Here is a 13,911-nt window from a genome sequence, read left to right on the forward strand (position 1 = left end):
CCGCGGTCAATGACACATCCGGTGAGCTCGGGGTGTACATACTCCGTAACATCATGGAGGGGCAAGCTGCATTACGCCTCGCCTCAGTACATCAACCACCATATATCCATGCTTTTGAGCTGGAATGGTGGTAAAACTGACGGCCTTCACCCCGTCGCACTCTGGACCGAGTTTATAATCTGTTGACTGCGTGTTGCTTTTTTTTCCTCTTCCAGTGGTCCTCGAGGGCACCCGTCCCTCTCTTGCTACAACCTTGTCAGCTTCAACGGAAATTTTGTTTACAAGTATATGCAACCCCCCTTGTCTCCGGCCGTTCATCGATCAGCACCATGACTTCCTCGCGACTCCCGGCCTTCGCGCTGTTCCCGATAGCGGCATGGCGGGACCAACTCCCAGCCGACGAATGGGTTTCCTGTCTCAACGCTTGGGTAGCGCTCCTCGGCCGTCACCTCTCCCTCTCCGACCCGGAATTTAGCACAATCTCCATCAACGATGACAGCTTACAAGCCTTTCTCACTTCTTTCACACGAGAAGTCGCGCTGGGCGGCGCGGCGACACTGGGTTCTTCTTCCGCAGCAAAGCGCCTGGTGAAAGATTGCTTTCGTGTTGTTGCCAGACTTCTTCGGTCACCGTCGCCACCACCTGGACTGGTTCAGTGGGAGTTCTTGTCCGATCTAAGCCGCGTTTACGGCAAAAAGAAGGTTGAACCTCTGCTTGATAGCTTGTCGGCCAACTCGAAGGGACACTTGGACAGCTCCCTGTCTAGCCTCAAAAGATTCCTCATCAAAAATATGGATGCTGGTCTCAATGGGGGCGATCTCAAGGGCATCGAGGAGCGGTTGGAGAGGGTAAACGACCTCATCCGAGTCTCTACCTCAGTGGCCGAATTCTTTGTCGCTGGGAGCGACTTTGTGGACGGACTGATCAGCTGCTATAAAATTACCAACCCGCCGCTGAGGAGGGCACTGATAGCGACGACGTACCTCTGTCTTACCGGTCTGGCGGACGGGCAAAAAATGTCGGCTCTGACAGACCAGCTCTACTCTCTCAAGGCCGCCGCAGACACGCACAGGGCGGGACCGCTTAACGTCAACGACTCGCTGGTGGCCGAGCTTGTAACCTCCACGCCTCTTCTCCAACGACTACAGCGGAAACTCGAGGAATCTGCCACCCCTTCCAACCGAACCAAGTCTGTCCTTGCCGAGTTGTCAGCCTTCAAGAAACCCGGCGGCGGGTTGACCAAACCTAAGCGTCTCATCAAGCGCAAGATCGACAAGGGCAAAGGCATCGCCGAGTATGACGAAGCCCAAGCCCAGCAAGAATTGAACGTCCACCGCATGAGCCAGATCTCTCAGATCCAGGACCTCTTCCCCGATCTCGGCACGGCCTTCATCTCCAAGCTCCTCGACGAGTACGCCTCCAACACGGAGGAAGTCATCTCCCACCTCCTCGAGGACTCCCTCCCGCCACATCTCCAATCCGCCAACCGCTCCGAGGACCTCGCTCCCCAGCAGCCATCCCCCCTCAAACCACGCCGCGACTCGTTCGTCCCACGTCCGACCCCACCCCTGAGCCCTCCCAACCCACCCACCCCAAACAACGACGACGACTACGACGACGACGATCTCGCCCTGCTCGCGGGCCGCGCCGGCAAGCTGCACATCGGCAAGCGCCCGGGCGACGCCGACGCGCTGCTCGCGCAGCGGCCGACGGCCAGCAGCAAGTCGGCCATCCTCTCGGCCCTGGCCGCCTTCGACTCGGACGACGACGAGCGCGACGACACGTACGACGCCGCCGACGTGGGCGGGACCGTCGACGCGTCCGCGCCGCCGCTGGACGGTTACGGCTACGACAAGGACAAGGACAACGACAACGACAACGACAACGACGGCGCTTCTGCGCTGCCCGAGGACGCGGAGGCGACCCTCTTCCGCGCGTGGGTGGCGAACCCCGGCGCGTTTGCGCGGGATACGGGGGCGAGGAAGGGGAGTGAGAGGGCCAGGCTGCGGGCCGAGACTGGCCTGACGGATGAGGCGATCGAGGGGTGGGCGGTGATGCTGGGGCGGGATGCCGGGATGAAGAGGAGGTTGACGGCGAGGTACGGGGAGTGGACTGGGGAGCAGGCCGAGTTGCCGAGCACGGCGTGGCGGGCGGGTGATGATGGAGAGGAAGGAGGTGGTGGTGGTAGGGGCCGTGGCAGGGGGGGGAGAGGAGGACGCGGCAGTAGGGGTGGAGGTGCAGCAGCGTCACCGGGCCCAGACTCGGACCTCGCAAGAAGGAGAAAAGAGGCCAACAAGGGGAGCCGGGCGAACCATAACCGGCGGGATCAGAGGGCAAGGAAAATGGCAAGGGCCGGGTTTGCTGGCTGATCGATCAGGGATTAATTGGTCGAGTTCGGTATCCTATCTCCCTCCCATCTCAACCGCTCTCTACAAGAGGAACAATCGCCGCCGCAACATATACAAGCAACCTGACGGAAGTCTAGGAAAATTCGAACAAGAGCCATATCATCCAAAGGGTGGTCTACGGTCCACCCTTTAAAAGTCCCACATACAAAATTCCCTTTTTGGTGGTACCTCAGGCATGACCCCGCCAGCAAACCTTCCCGTCTCCACGAACGCCTTCCACTGCTGCATGACAGTAGGGTCCTGGTACTTTTCAGGTTCCGCCTCGGTCTGGGTAGTGTACGGCGGGGCCCCGTTAGGCATCCAGATGCGAACCATTGTCCCGTCGAAGTTCCGCACCATCGGCACTGGTTTCGACCCTGGCTTCGGCTCCTCGTAGGTAACGGGCTTGCCTTTAAACATACGCAACGTCTTGTCTGGGTTATGGGTCGCGTAGGTAGATATGTCAGGATGCTGACGCGTAGCGTTGGGGCCGTAGGGGTTTGCGCCGCTGGCGGTTGCGGGTGTGGAGGTAGGCGCGGGCGTGCTGGGTTGGCCGAACGGGTTGGGAACCGAGGCGGCAGTGGTCTCGCCGGCCGCGCTAAATGGCGAAGTGGTGGCGGGCTGTCCGAAGGGGTTGGCTAGGGCTGTACTTGTGGCAGGCGCGCCGAATGGATTGGCCGGAGCCGCATTTGTGGCCGATGTGCCGAAGGGGTTGATTGCTGGCTGTTGCTGTTGCTGTTGTTGCTGCTGCTGCTGCTGCTGCTGCTGCTGCTGCGGAGGTTGGCCAAAGGGACTTGGGGTTGCAGTTGCTGGCTGCCCAAAAGGGCTTGCGGCAGATGGTTGTCCAAAGGGGTTATTTGCAGGCTGGTTATTCGCTGGTTGGCCGAACGGATTAGGGGCAGTCGGGGCTTGCTGCGGTTGTTGTGCTGGCTGGCCGAAGGGGTTATTTTGCGGTGCGGGCTGTGCAGCAGTCGAGAAGGCTCCTCCTCCCCCTGCTGGCGTCCCGAAAGGGTTCGGTCGTTGCCCCAATATCCCGGGCTGCCCAAATCCTGACTGGCCGAAGGCAGGAGCTGCGGGTTGCGCTGGCTGACCTAGTGATGGCGCCCCAAACGGGTTCGGCTTGGCACCAAGCACGCTAGTCTGACCAAAGGCACTGGTTGTTTGCGCCGGTCGGCCAAAAGGTGATGAACCTCCTAGAGTTGCCGGCTGACCAAAGGCCGGCGCGGCGGCAGGAGCGCCGAACGGGTTCGGTTTTTGACCCAGCGTGGCAGGTTGCCCAAAGACGCCGCCACCAGTTGTCGGGCCAGAGGTCGCGCCGAACGGGTTTGCGGACGGTGCAGACTGTTGAAAAGCGCTCCTTTGGCTGCCGAATGCGCCACCGGGAGCAGCTCCTCCACTGGTTGCCTTACAAACGTCTATTCGATTTGGGTGTGTCTTCGCTGCGTCGATTATGAACTGTATTGCCGCTGGAATGTTGTTGAGGGTGTGCTGAATCTGTTGTTGGGCGTTCTGGTACAGATTTTGGATATCGCTGAGCTGCGAAGGGTCAGCAGATACCCCCCAAGACCTCAGGCCGGTGGTCAACCCACAGCGCCCTGGGGATTCCCAGCCATTGCTCCTAGCATAAAATGGAGCCGAATCTCCTCGAAGCTTTGTTCACGCGGATATCCACCCCAGAGTTGCTCTGGGGCATCCCGCCCTGGGCCATAGCATGACAGAATCCATTGAGGTAGCTCGGATCGGAGGTCTCGTTCGATTGCTTCGGCAGTTAGACCGGGGTATGCCGGAGTATCTGAAGCTCGCCCGCCCATCCCTTGATTGCCTTGCCCAGACAGGGCGCCGAAGCGGTTGTAGTTTTGTTGCCCTCCTTTCGGAGGGTGCTCGAATTTGCAGGCATCTGACAATATAGTAGCAATCGTTAGCCAGGAATCTAGCCGAACATGCGCAAGCGGCACGAAGCTGGGTAACGTCGGGAATAGTGGCCTCTCATAGGTAACAGAAGGCATCATCGAAGTCCGAACGGCGCCCCAATAGCGTTGCGCGTCTCGTCAAGGAAATGCAAAGAAAAAAATAGAGGGAAAAAGGCAACCTTCGTACTTCCGTAACGGCAATAGCCCTGCTGGTAATACCGGCAGACTGTCATTTTTTGGCTATGATCTTCGACCGACCAAAAACGTTGTCGACGGGCGGAATACAACAGATCGGTCCTGATCGTTGGCGAGTCTCGAAGTTGCCGTTTAGTTTCCAGCCTTTCTCAGCCTCGCATCAAAACGGCAGCTCCAGCCACACACATAGCCACGATCTGTTTCCATGCCAAGGACCGACGTAACGCAAGAGCCAATGTGGCTTCGACGCCCCGCCTGCCGAGCCAGAGCACCACGAGCGGACCCAACAAGGCCGCTGTATGCCGAAGGTTTCCATGCTGGTACAACTCCTTCTATAGAATTGCCCCCCTGCACGCTGACGTACGGAGCCATTCATCTATTGCATCGTCGATCTAAACCGAAAATACTGATGCAACCTGGCTTTCCTTTGTTTTCCTCGCGATGAATCGAAACAACAAATCGATGGCTGAAGTCAAGGCCGTGGTGCTTACTAAGGTTGATGATTCCAATGAGGTGCGGGGATTCCTCGCGCTTACTCCATACTGCGGGCACAACTTCCAACTCGGTAGTACCCCGCGTCATGGATTTGTGAACCGTCCTTAACTGCGTAGATTGAAAAGCACCCCCAAATGGCCAACCCCAGATCTTCGTATCTGGGGCTCCATGGAGCCCCGCCTTTATTATGGCGTCTGGAGAAGGACCCTGGTGCCCCGTACAGAGCCGCCTGTCACCGAGATCAAGCAACTTCCGCTCATTCCGCACAGCACCTTCCTGGAGGGGCTCCTCCAGTACCGATTATTCTCCCCCCATTATTGGAGGACGGATCACAAACAAGGGTCTGACTAAGTCCGAGGCATGGTTTGTGACCCAAAAGGGCACGGGGACATCATTGTTTAGTGATAAAGTCAGATAAAGCCCCTTATGATCTCACCGGTTTATGCCGCGGAAAGCCGAACTCTCTCACACCAGCGCTCGCAGAAGGAAAACAGGAAGCTTCGAGACCAGCACGATTGCCCAATGATGTTATTCCTTTGGTTGATGAGAATGCATCGGATAGCCCGGTGTAGGAATAGCAGCCGTTTATCTAAATCGGCCTTCTGCCCGTTGCCTAACCTTGACTTAAGCTCGACTTCTTCCTGTCGGTAGATGTGTGTCGAGCTTCCCCGAGCATTCTTCGGTTTTCATGAGCTGAGCGACCGACCGAACTTCTCCTCGCCATGACCTTCAGTGCCGAACACCTCCAGCTTTGGCTGGGCTTGGTGGCCATCTCTGGCTTCCTCTACACAACATGCCTGGTCATCTACCGACTCTTCTTCCACCCGCTGGCCAAGTACCCGGGCCCGTTCCTGGCCAAACTCACCGATGCGTACATGCTCTACTACGCCTGGAGGGGTGATCGCCACCTCGAGTTCTGGCGGATGCACGAGAAATACGGCAAGTTTGTGCGCTTCGGACCCAACTCGCTTTCAATCAACTCCAACACGGCCCTGAAGGACATCTACGGCTTCCGCGCCAACGTCCGCAAGGCCGAGTTCTACGACGCCTTTGTGCACCCGGCGCCCAACACCCACAACGCCCGTGACAAAGATCTCCACGCGCGTAAGCGCCGTGTCCTCTCGCACGCCTTCTCGGACGGCGCCATCAAGGAGGTTGAGCGGTACATCCTGGCCAACATCCGCACTTTCTGCGAGGCCATCGGAGACTATGGACGCGTGATTCACGAGAAGAAGGGGTGGAGTTCGCCCAAGAACATGTCTGACTGGTGCAACTGGCTTGCCATGGACATCCTGGGCGACCTCTGCTTTGGGAAGGCCTTCCACATGCTCGACCGCCCGGACAACCGGTACGCCGTCGATCTCGTTGGCGTCGCGGCGCAGAGGCATCTTCTTGTAAGTATCGGATGGAAAGAAAGATATCCGTCAGTTTCCCTCGATCTAACAGGCGCAGTGCGGCACCATGCCCATCATCAACAAGCTCAGCTTGGACAAGATCCTCTTCCACAGGATCGCGGCTGGCCGCGCGAGGTACATGGCATATAGCCGGCAGCAACTCACCGAGCGCACAGCGTTGGGTGACGAAACCGATCGCCGCGACTTCTTTTATCACCTTCTCAAGGCTCGCGACCCGGAAACCGGCCAGGGCTTCACCACGCCCGAACTCTGGGGCGAGTCCAATCTCCTCATCATTGCGGGCTCGGACACGACCTCCACCGCCATGGCCGCAACGCTCTTCTACCTCGTCCGCCACCCAGACGCTCTCGCCAAAGTCACGGCCGAGATCCGCTCCCAGTTCGCGTCCCTCGAGGATATCCACCAGGGCGCGCAGCTCAACGCGTGCGTCTACCTGCGCGCTTGCATCGACGAGGCCATGCGCCTGTCGCCCTCAGTCGGCGGTCTGCTGCCTCGCGAGGTGCTGAAGGGGGGAATGACCATCGATGGCGAGCACATCCCTGCGGGCATCATCGTCGGCACCCCGCACTATGCCATCCATCACAACCCGGCCTACTACCCGGATCCGTTCGCGTACCGGCCTGAGCGGTGGATCGTTGGCAGCGAGAAAGGGGACGGCGTTGACGTGAGCGACGAGGCCCAGGTGGCGCTCGCGCAGAGCGCTTTCTGCCCCTTCTCGATCGGGCCGCGCGGGTGCATCGGCAAGGGCCTTGCGTACGTCGAGATGACTCTTACTTTGGCGAGGGTGTTGTTCTTGTATGATTTGCGCAAGGCGGTCGGCGTCGCTGACCCCGGGGAGGGCAAACCTGGTGCGGGCTGCGGGAGGGACAGAGTTGGGGAGTTCCAGCTGGTGGATATTTTCACGAGTCTGAAGGATGGGCCGATGGTCGAGTTCCGGAGACGGGAGTTGTGATATCGTCAAGCGACGCAGGCGCGTAGTATGAGAGACATTTGGGTAATAATTAACACAAAACTTGTTTCAGTGCTTTGTGTTCATTTGAAATACTCGACCTGAATACAAGTGATTGCGTTGAGATTTTACTCCCATCCCAACGACGAATATCTCGAAACAGTAATTAATTAATGATTGGCCATTGATCTGGAGCCAAACTTACAGAGTAGCCTTCGGGAGATTCTCCACCGAGATGCCGACCGCAAGAATTAGCCAGACAGCATCCTGCCTATTAAATTATCCATCTATACTAGGTATCTTGATGAAACCTCACATAAATGAACGCGGTACGATGACCCACGCAACACGAGCTTAACACTAGTACCTGCGATCAGGTCCTGACACGACCAGCATTTGCCCGGAGCAACCTAGCCCAACGCGATAAGTTCAAGATGCCCCCAATGTCTGCTAGTCGCCTTCTTGTTCTTGTTCCCCGCACCCCAGAGCCTTGACGACCGCGTTGATAGTAGAGCGGTCCGAGCGCTCTGGCTCGGTCATGCCGCGGATGACTTCATCCATCTGGTCAAGGCCAAGCTGTGCCCGCTCAGCCAACACCTTCGCGACCCATATCGACATTTTCCCCATTGCGGCCACGGCATCCGGACTCCTTTGAGACGCAACTGCCCAGATCTGCCAATCTGTGCTCTTATCCGGAATGCGCAGCCGGCGGCGCAGGTATAGCATTACCACACCAAGAGCCCAGACGTCCCCCGGCGGGCCTCGACCAGTTTGGGGATTATCCATGAATTCGGGCGGGACGTACCAGGGCGTCCCCGCCGTCTGCGTTACTGCTGCCGAAGCACGCGTGCTGTCGCTGCTCAGCCCAAAGTCGATAAGCACGGCACCGCGGGCGGGACTGAAGAGGATATTGCCGGGTTTGATGTCGTTATGCGTGATGCCGGTCTCGTGGACGAAGGCGAGAGCCGAGGCCATATCGTCCAGGACGCGGCGGGCGTCTGTAGGGGTACCCGAGAAGTAGTCGTCAGGCCCGCGCCAGGCCCGCTGGGCAAGGGACGGCGCGGCGATGTCCTCAAGATAGAGGCTACAATCAGGGGTCAAAAATCCCGGACCACCCCACCCACTTAAACGCGTTTCGCGACACCCACGCGTATCCTACCTTTTCTTCAACATCCTACAATTCAACGATATGGCCCTCAATCTACACGATTTTATACGCAAATTGATGGTAAACCACCAGCCAAACCAGGAATTAAGCCCACATATTCGAATGGTTATTTACAGCCTTATAGCTACTAGCCAAAGCGAGCGATCCCTAGCAACCCTCTTTGGCGTATCTCGACATGCCATCCACCACATAATTAAACTATGGAAATCTAACCACACTTTTGACTCCCGACCTCGAAGTGGCCGTCTAGAGGTTCTTTCGCGTTCGGAAAAACGGTATATCCTTTTGATGGTCAAGAAAAACCGACGCCTAGCACGGAAGGCTCTGATCAATACGGTTAGGAAGAAAGTATTACCTTTAACTATTCGACGATGCCTCCGAGCCTATTATCTACGGAAATGGCGTGCCAAAAGGAGGATTCCCTTGTCAAAGGAGGTAGCGAAAGATTGGTATAACTTTATATATAATTAGCTTAGAAAGACGGATAAACTAATACAGGTAAGTTAAATATAGTATACTTATTCTATTAGATATTTCTAATAATCTTAGACTATCTTTTCCGATAAGTGTTCCTATTAGAATAATACTTTAAATCTAACTACCTAGGTATTCCGTTTTCCTTCTAAGAAGTACGACCACCAATTTATTAACTTAAAGAACCATATACAGGCAAATATTACCATTATAGTATAGGGGGTAATATAGGTAGGTGGTCGGAGTGAGCTTATTATTATAGAGAGGGATCTGAGCACTTTACGCTATAGCTATATAGCCTAGTCGTATCAGAGGGCTCTAGAAGAGGGCCTTCTACCTTGTTACGATGAGACCTAGCATTTTCAGCAGGATAACGCTCCTATCTATATATCCGAATCGACCGAATAGTGGCTCCTGGCGTAGAAGATTTCCTAGATTAAATGGCCCGTATATAGCCCTGATTTAAACCCCATTGAACACGTATAGGCAGCTCTCAAACGGAGGCTATATACGATGTTCCCAGATCTATGGAATTTAAGGCAGAACAGGCTAGATATTGAAGAGTTTACCAAGTGCCTGTGGGAGGCGTGGTAGGCTATTGATCAGGGGCTAATTGACAAGCTAATCTAGGGAATGCTACGTCGGCTAGCCGTAGTCAAAAAAGCCAGGGGGTGGTATATAAAATATTAAAGCTTAGAGACAGGGCTACTATCTAATGTAAATAGTTTTCCTATACAATTTGTGGCTATTGAGATATCCTGTATTAAAGTCTGGTGGTAAAAATGTAGGTGGCTGGGAAATGTGGGGGCGGTCCCAGACTTTTGACCACTTACTGTATGTAGGCGTGCATCTAGGCCTAGCAGCTGCACAATGGTAGGGAGCCCGCCAGCGCTGAGCTTCGAGTGAATGCTCGTCTCGCGTAGCCACATGACCGCAGTTGACTTGACGCTACTTGACAGCTTTAGTACCTTAGCGACAACGGACGGATGGTCAGGAGTCAGGATCGAGATTATAGCTCGCCAAACAGAAGAGGACCGAGAGTTGGACAGATTTTCGATGCGTGTAACCGAGTAGTTCTCCCCGGGCCTTGATCCGATGAGCTCGATTGTCCGGCCGGTCCGGAGGTCGATGAGCGGGTGTGAAGTGGCGGCATTGACTCCCTGGTTCCGAACGGCCGAGAGCGTACGGATGTTGACAGGCGGCCCTGCTCCCCTAGTTCGCTTCGCGTCCGGGTCTCGAGCAGCCGGTGAGATGCCTCTTTTCTTGCTGGGCTGTTCCGAGGAGGAGGCGCGAGCCGAGTATAGGAGAGCCAAGGGTGGGAGAGCCAAGGATGGAAGAAAGCGACGATGGAGGACCAACATTTTCGTAGTGCAGCCGTGAGTAGGCGAAGATATATCCCATTGCCCAGGGCCGAGCTGGGCCACCGACGAAGGATATATGCGGGTCTCTTGCTGTCGGGGACTATCCGGTTGCCCCCCTCCGATAACCAGGATTGTTGAAGTGCGGCCAGTGTTGACCAGGGTAACGTCGTCACTCGAAGGGTCGAAAAATACCCGGAATGTAAGGACGGCGGTCGTAGAGGTCCCACGGGTCGTGACATCGCAAGCAACGTTATAGAGGGACTGGGAGACGGCTAGAACCCTCATGGTCTCGACGCTCTCGTCCTCGTCAACCTCCCACAGCGCATCCATCCATTCACCCGCTGAGCTCTGGTAACCCTGAACTTCAGCATGCCTCACCTCGAAGGATTCCGGATCCGACGGCAGAAAAAGCAGGCGCGGGCCATCGTCGGTGGCATCCAGGAGGCCATTCACGGGTTCCGGCTCCTGGGGGTTCTGCTGCGTGGGTGCGTGTGCGGCTTCGGCTCGAGTCGGTGCAAGCACATGTGCAGCATCGTCGGTGCTAGGTCGGCCGGGATCGGGATCGGGATCGGCATGAGGTTGCTCACCAAGGGCTGCTTGGAGGCGGGCCTTGTACGCTAGGTCCTGGGAGTCAAAGGCCTGGGTCGACGTGGTATGGTGGCCGAGGGCAGACGCCAGTCGAGCTTTGGACGACTCGTCGTCGTCGTCGAAAGGCTGGGTCGACTGGACCAGCGACCCGTCGCCCTCCGGCTCCGACTGATGATCAGCCATGTCTTGGTGCTGAGGGAGAATGAAGAGGCGGGCGGTTAAATAGGCCTGGAAGACGAGGTGGTCGGTAACTATCCAACTATGAAGGAAACGCCCTCCAATGCCCTCCCCCCGCCTCCATGCCGGCGACCAACCAACGTGGGGCTGACACGACACGCCATGTTTGAGCGCGAGCTGTGTTGAGTGACGGTCTCGACCAATCAACCAACCTCTGCTGATGCAGGTTGGCCGTATGCTCACATGCGTACGTACCGAGGCTGGCGGCTCGTGAAGTGGAAATGGTTGGTGGGGCCAGTTGTCGCCAAGGACTTGAACGCTGTGGCTTGGTTGATGGGGAAGTGGTGAGCCAGCGGGAAAAGACCAGAGAGGGGTCCGTGCTCGCTTCGCGGGCTTGCTCGACCCCTGCTCAAGCTCCGCCATTCGTTGGCCATCTCTCTCCCTCTCTCTCATTTTGTCATGCTAAAAACCCAGAGCGCAATGGACGCTGGCTCACGCGAGGCCTGGATTCCGGACTTCACTGAAAACTCCCCTTGGCGCTGGGAGTGGTGGAAGGTTGGCCTGGCGCCCGAGGACCTGTTCACGAAACTGGAAGCGAAGTACAACACGGCACCCTACAGGATCCAGGGCGACGAAGCATTCCACCACGACGTCAGCGACGCTGCACACGAGGCCAAAGACGTCGACGACTTCTATGCGAAGCTGGCGCGTCGCCGAGATGAGCGGTTACAAGAACTGCGGAAAGCTTGGGACAGCATCGCTATCAAGATCATCTGTTCGCCCTCGACATTCGGCGACGACCTCGACCGTCTAACCCACTGGTGCGCTTTTCAGCACTTCACCTCGAGCCGCTCCTTGGACTCGATAGTCCTTTTTTTCAATACCTTCCTCCCGCCCACTACGCCGGCGGCTCCCCAGCTGCGGGACACACGGCTCTCGGGTTCGCCGCCTGCCGAGGCGGATCGGACCGAGTCGTCGCTGCCGGACACCGCCCCGGGCAATCTGCCGGCGAACCCGCCAGACTCGACCCCAAGAGCGCGGCAGCAGCCGACACCTCCACCACCACCACCACCACCACCACCACCACCACCACCACCACTACTATCACCACCGCCACGCCGCACCACGCGACATTCGTCGCCGCCAGTATGGCCGATCAGGCATGCTGGCGTAGCGAAGAGACGACAACATGACCGCCCGTCTCGACAGCGCGCTTCCGATGCTAAAAAAGCAAGCATCGGTGCCCAAAGTCCATCGTCCAGCCGGCACAAACGACCCTTCCGGCAGGGCAAGGCGCCCGGGACGAAGATCCGCGCAAGCCGCAGACTTGCAGGACGTCCGCCCGAGTTTGGCGGAGCTTGAAACATGGCGGGTCCCTGGTTTGCACAATCGCAAATGCCGTTATGATGGAACAGCATGACCACTCCCTTCGGGGCAACGTCCGACTCCTAATGGACGCCGCGCGATTCGGGGTTGTGAGTGACCTGGACAAGCATGTCGCATTGCTCCGACAGCATCTCCGCAGCTTGGGACATGTGGGGTGTTCTCAGCCAGCGCTCGGCGCTAGCAACAATACCGAGGGTTTCGTCGCCGCCAAGGCGAGCGATGGCATCGTCGGAAACGGGGTTCATGATGTGGGCAAGGAACGTGCTGGGGCTGGATGCCGCGGCGGCAATGGGGAGAATGGTGAAGTGGGTCGAGAAGGTGTTGGCTGAGCGGACTCGGCTTGGCCTGGACCAGATGGATGAAGTCTGTACTATCCATGCGGTCGTCAAGGCCCTAGGGTGCGGCGGACAAAACCAAGAACACAGCTAGCAGTCGTTTTTGTTTGGCGGCATTTTGAACTCATCGTGTCGGGCTTGGCAACGGTGCGGGAACCAGAGCCCGATTTTCCCTTGCTCGAGCTCGTGAGCAGGGGGGGGATCACTGGCAATGAATATTATCACTTCCTGCAGCCAGCCCGCCGTCTACCCAAGCAAATACCGCTCTATCTGATCCAGAGCCAAGGAGTATATCAGGAGTAGGAAGAATGATAAGAAAGAGAGGAAGGGGAATGAATTCTAGGGTTAGGGGAAGAAGGGAGGAAGGAGGCTCCGACGGCATAGTATCCTCGACGACCAGCCCCGAATACCCGTACTAACATTCTACCTTATCTGTACCGACAGGGGCCGGGATCCTGGCGCCAATAATATACCTCTATCGCGAATACGCGGAACGCGTTCCGGAGGGCTCGATGGGTATGAACGAAGTAGAATGGGCGACGCCTTCCGGCCTCCGTTGCCAGCGCCGTTTGCAGTCGTTACGGAGGCGGCCCTACTCCGGGAACGCGAACGGGATCGCGGCCGGTAAAACATCGGGCGAGCGATGAGCCGGGTATGCTGAGTTAGCAACCGTGTCCCAAGATTTTGTAACAAAATCGAAGGATGCACGAGTGGATCGACCACCTTGGCGGCAGCAAGTATTACAATAAGAACAACAACAACAACAATAACAACACGCTTCTAATAAATTACGTACACCAAAAGAGAGAAGGAATTGGACACTACTCCGTAAAGAGAGAAGTGGGAATCCATGTAGTTTTATCCCCGGTGCCGGGCTGTAGCCGGGCGCCATGATGGTCATCCCGCTCGGCGATTGCGTGATCCACGTGGGCGATGATGAATGCCCATCCTCTCCGGTCACGGTCCGGAGCACGCTCTGCCAATTGAGACTGACCCCGGTGGTCGCCAACTCAACAGAATGCCTTAGTGTATGTATATGTACGTGCATACATAAATCTGGAGGTTGGAGTC

General features: G+C 56.9%; 7 protein-coding genes across 7 annotated transcripts; 4 read left to right on the forward strand and 3 right to left on the reverse strand.

Annotated features, from left to right (window-relative positions):
* Positions 1 to 63: 63 nt before the first annotated feature.
* On the forward strand, positions 64 to 2,369 carry P884DRAFT_329706 (uncharacterized protein; the record flags this gene model as incomplete). Its single annotated transcript, XM_069445646.1, has 3 exons — positions 64 to 587; positions 657 to 2,184; positions 2,260 to 2,369. Exons 1-3 carry the CDS (start codon positions 330 to 332, stop codon positions 2,367 to 2,369), a joined length of 1,896 nt encoding a protein of 631 aa, XP_069297559.1. The 5' UTR covers positions 64 to 329.
* A 168-nt stretch (positions 2,370 to 2,537) lies between these two features.
* On the reverse strand, positions 2,538 to 4,530 carry P884DRAFT_200769 (uncharacterized protein; the record flags this gene model as incomplete). Its single annotated transcript, XM_069438316.1, has 3 exons — positions 2,538 to 3,923; positions 3,977 to 4,284; positions 4,485 to 4,530. The coding sequence occupies 3 exons, from the start codon at positions 4,528 to 4,530 to the stop codon at positions 2,538 to 2,540; spliced, it is 1,740 nt and encodes a 579-aa protein (XP_069297560.1).
* A 1,027-nt stretch (positions 4,531 to 5,557) lies between these two features.
* Positions 5,558 to 7,379, forward strand: P884DRAFT_20960 (cytochrome P450-like protein). Its single transcript, XM_069438944.1, has 2 exons — positions 5,558 to 6,381; positions 6,440 to 7,379. Exons 1-2 carry the CDS (start codon positions 5,710 to 5,712, stop codon positions 7,352 to 7,354), a joined length of 1,587 nt encoding a protein of 528 aa, XP_069297561.1. The 5' UTR covers positions 5,558 to 5,709; the 3' UTR covers positions 7,355 to 7,379.
* A 243-nt stretch (positions 7,380 to 7,622) lies between these two features.
* P884DRAFT_292114 (kinase-like domain-containing protein) lies at positions 7,623 to 8,524 on the reverse strand (the record flags this gene model as incomplete). Its single annotated transcript, XM_069444140.1, has 2 exons — positions 7,623 to 8,435; positions 8,511 to 8,524. The coding sequence occupies 2 exons, from the start codon at positions 8,522 to 8,524 to the stop codon at positions 7,802 to 7,804; spliced, it is 648 nt and encodes a 215-aa protein (XP_069297562.1). The 3' UTR covers positions 7,623 to 7,801.
* Positions 8,525 to 8,570: 46 nt separating this feature from the next.
* P884DRAFT_173083 (uncharacterized protein) lies at positions 8,571 to 8,885 on the forward strand (the record flags this gene model as incomplete). The annotated part of the gene is made up of 1 exon (XM_069437316.1): positions 8,571 to 8,885. A coding segment is annotated over one exon (315 nt), but the record flags the coding sequence as incomplete, so codon positions are not given.
* Positions 8,886 to 9,376: 491 nt separating this feature from the next.
* P884DRAFT_292115 (uncharacterized protein) lies at positions 9,377 to 11,351 on the reverse strand (the record flags this gene model as incomplete). The annotated part of the gene is made up of 2 exons (XM_069444141.1): positions 9,827 to 11,351; positions 9,377 to 9,424 (listed from the first exon to the last, which is right to left on the reverse strand). The coding sequence occupies exons 1-2, from the start codon at positions 11,123 to 11,125 to the stop codon at positions 9,377 to 9,379; spliced, it is 1,347 nt and encodes a 448-aa protein (XP_069297564.1). The 5' UTR covers positions 11,126 to 11,351.
* A 302-nt stretch (positions 11,352 to 11,653) lies between these two features.
* P884DRAFT_176478 (uncharacterized protein) lies at positions 11,654 to 12,010 on the forward strand (the record flags this gene model as incomplete). Its single annotated transcript, XM_069437321.1, has 1 exon — positions 11,654 to 12,010. A coding segment is annotated over one exon (357 nt), but the record flags the coding sequence as incomplete, so codon positions are not given.
* Positions 12,011 to 13,911: the final 1,901 nt, after the last annotated feature.

Source organism: Thermothelomyces heterothallicus (assembly GCF_042370625.1).
Source record: "Thermothelomyces heterothallicus CBS 202.75 unplaced genomic scaffold P884_scaffold_11, whole genome shotgun sequence".
NCBI lineage: Eukaryota > Fungi > Ascomycota > Sordariomycetes > Sordariales > Chaetomiaceae > Thermothelomyces > Thermothelomyces heterothallicus.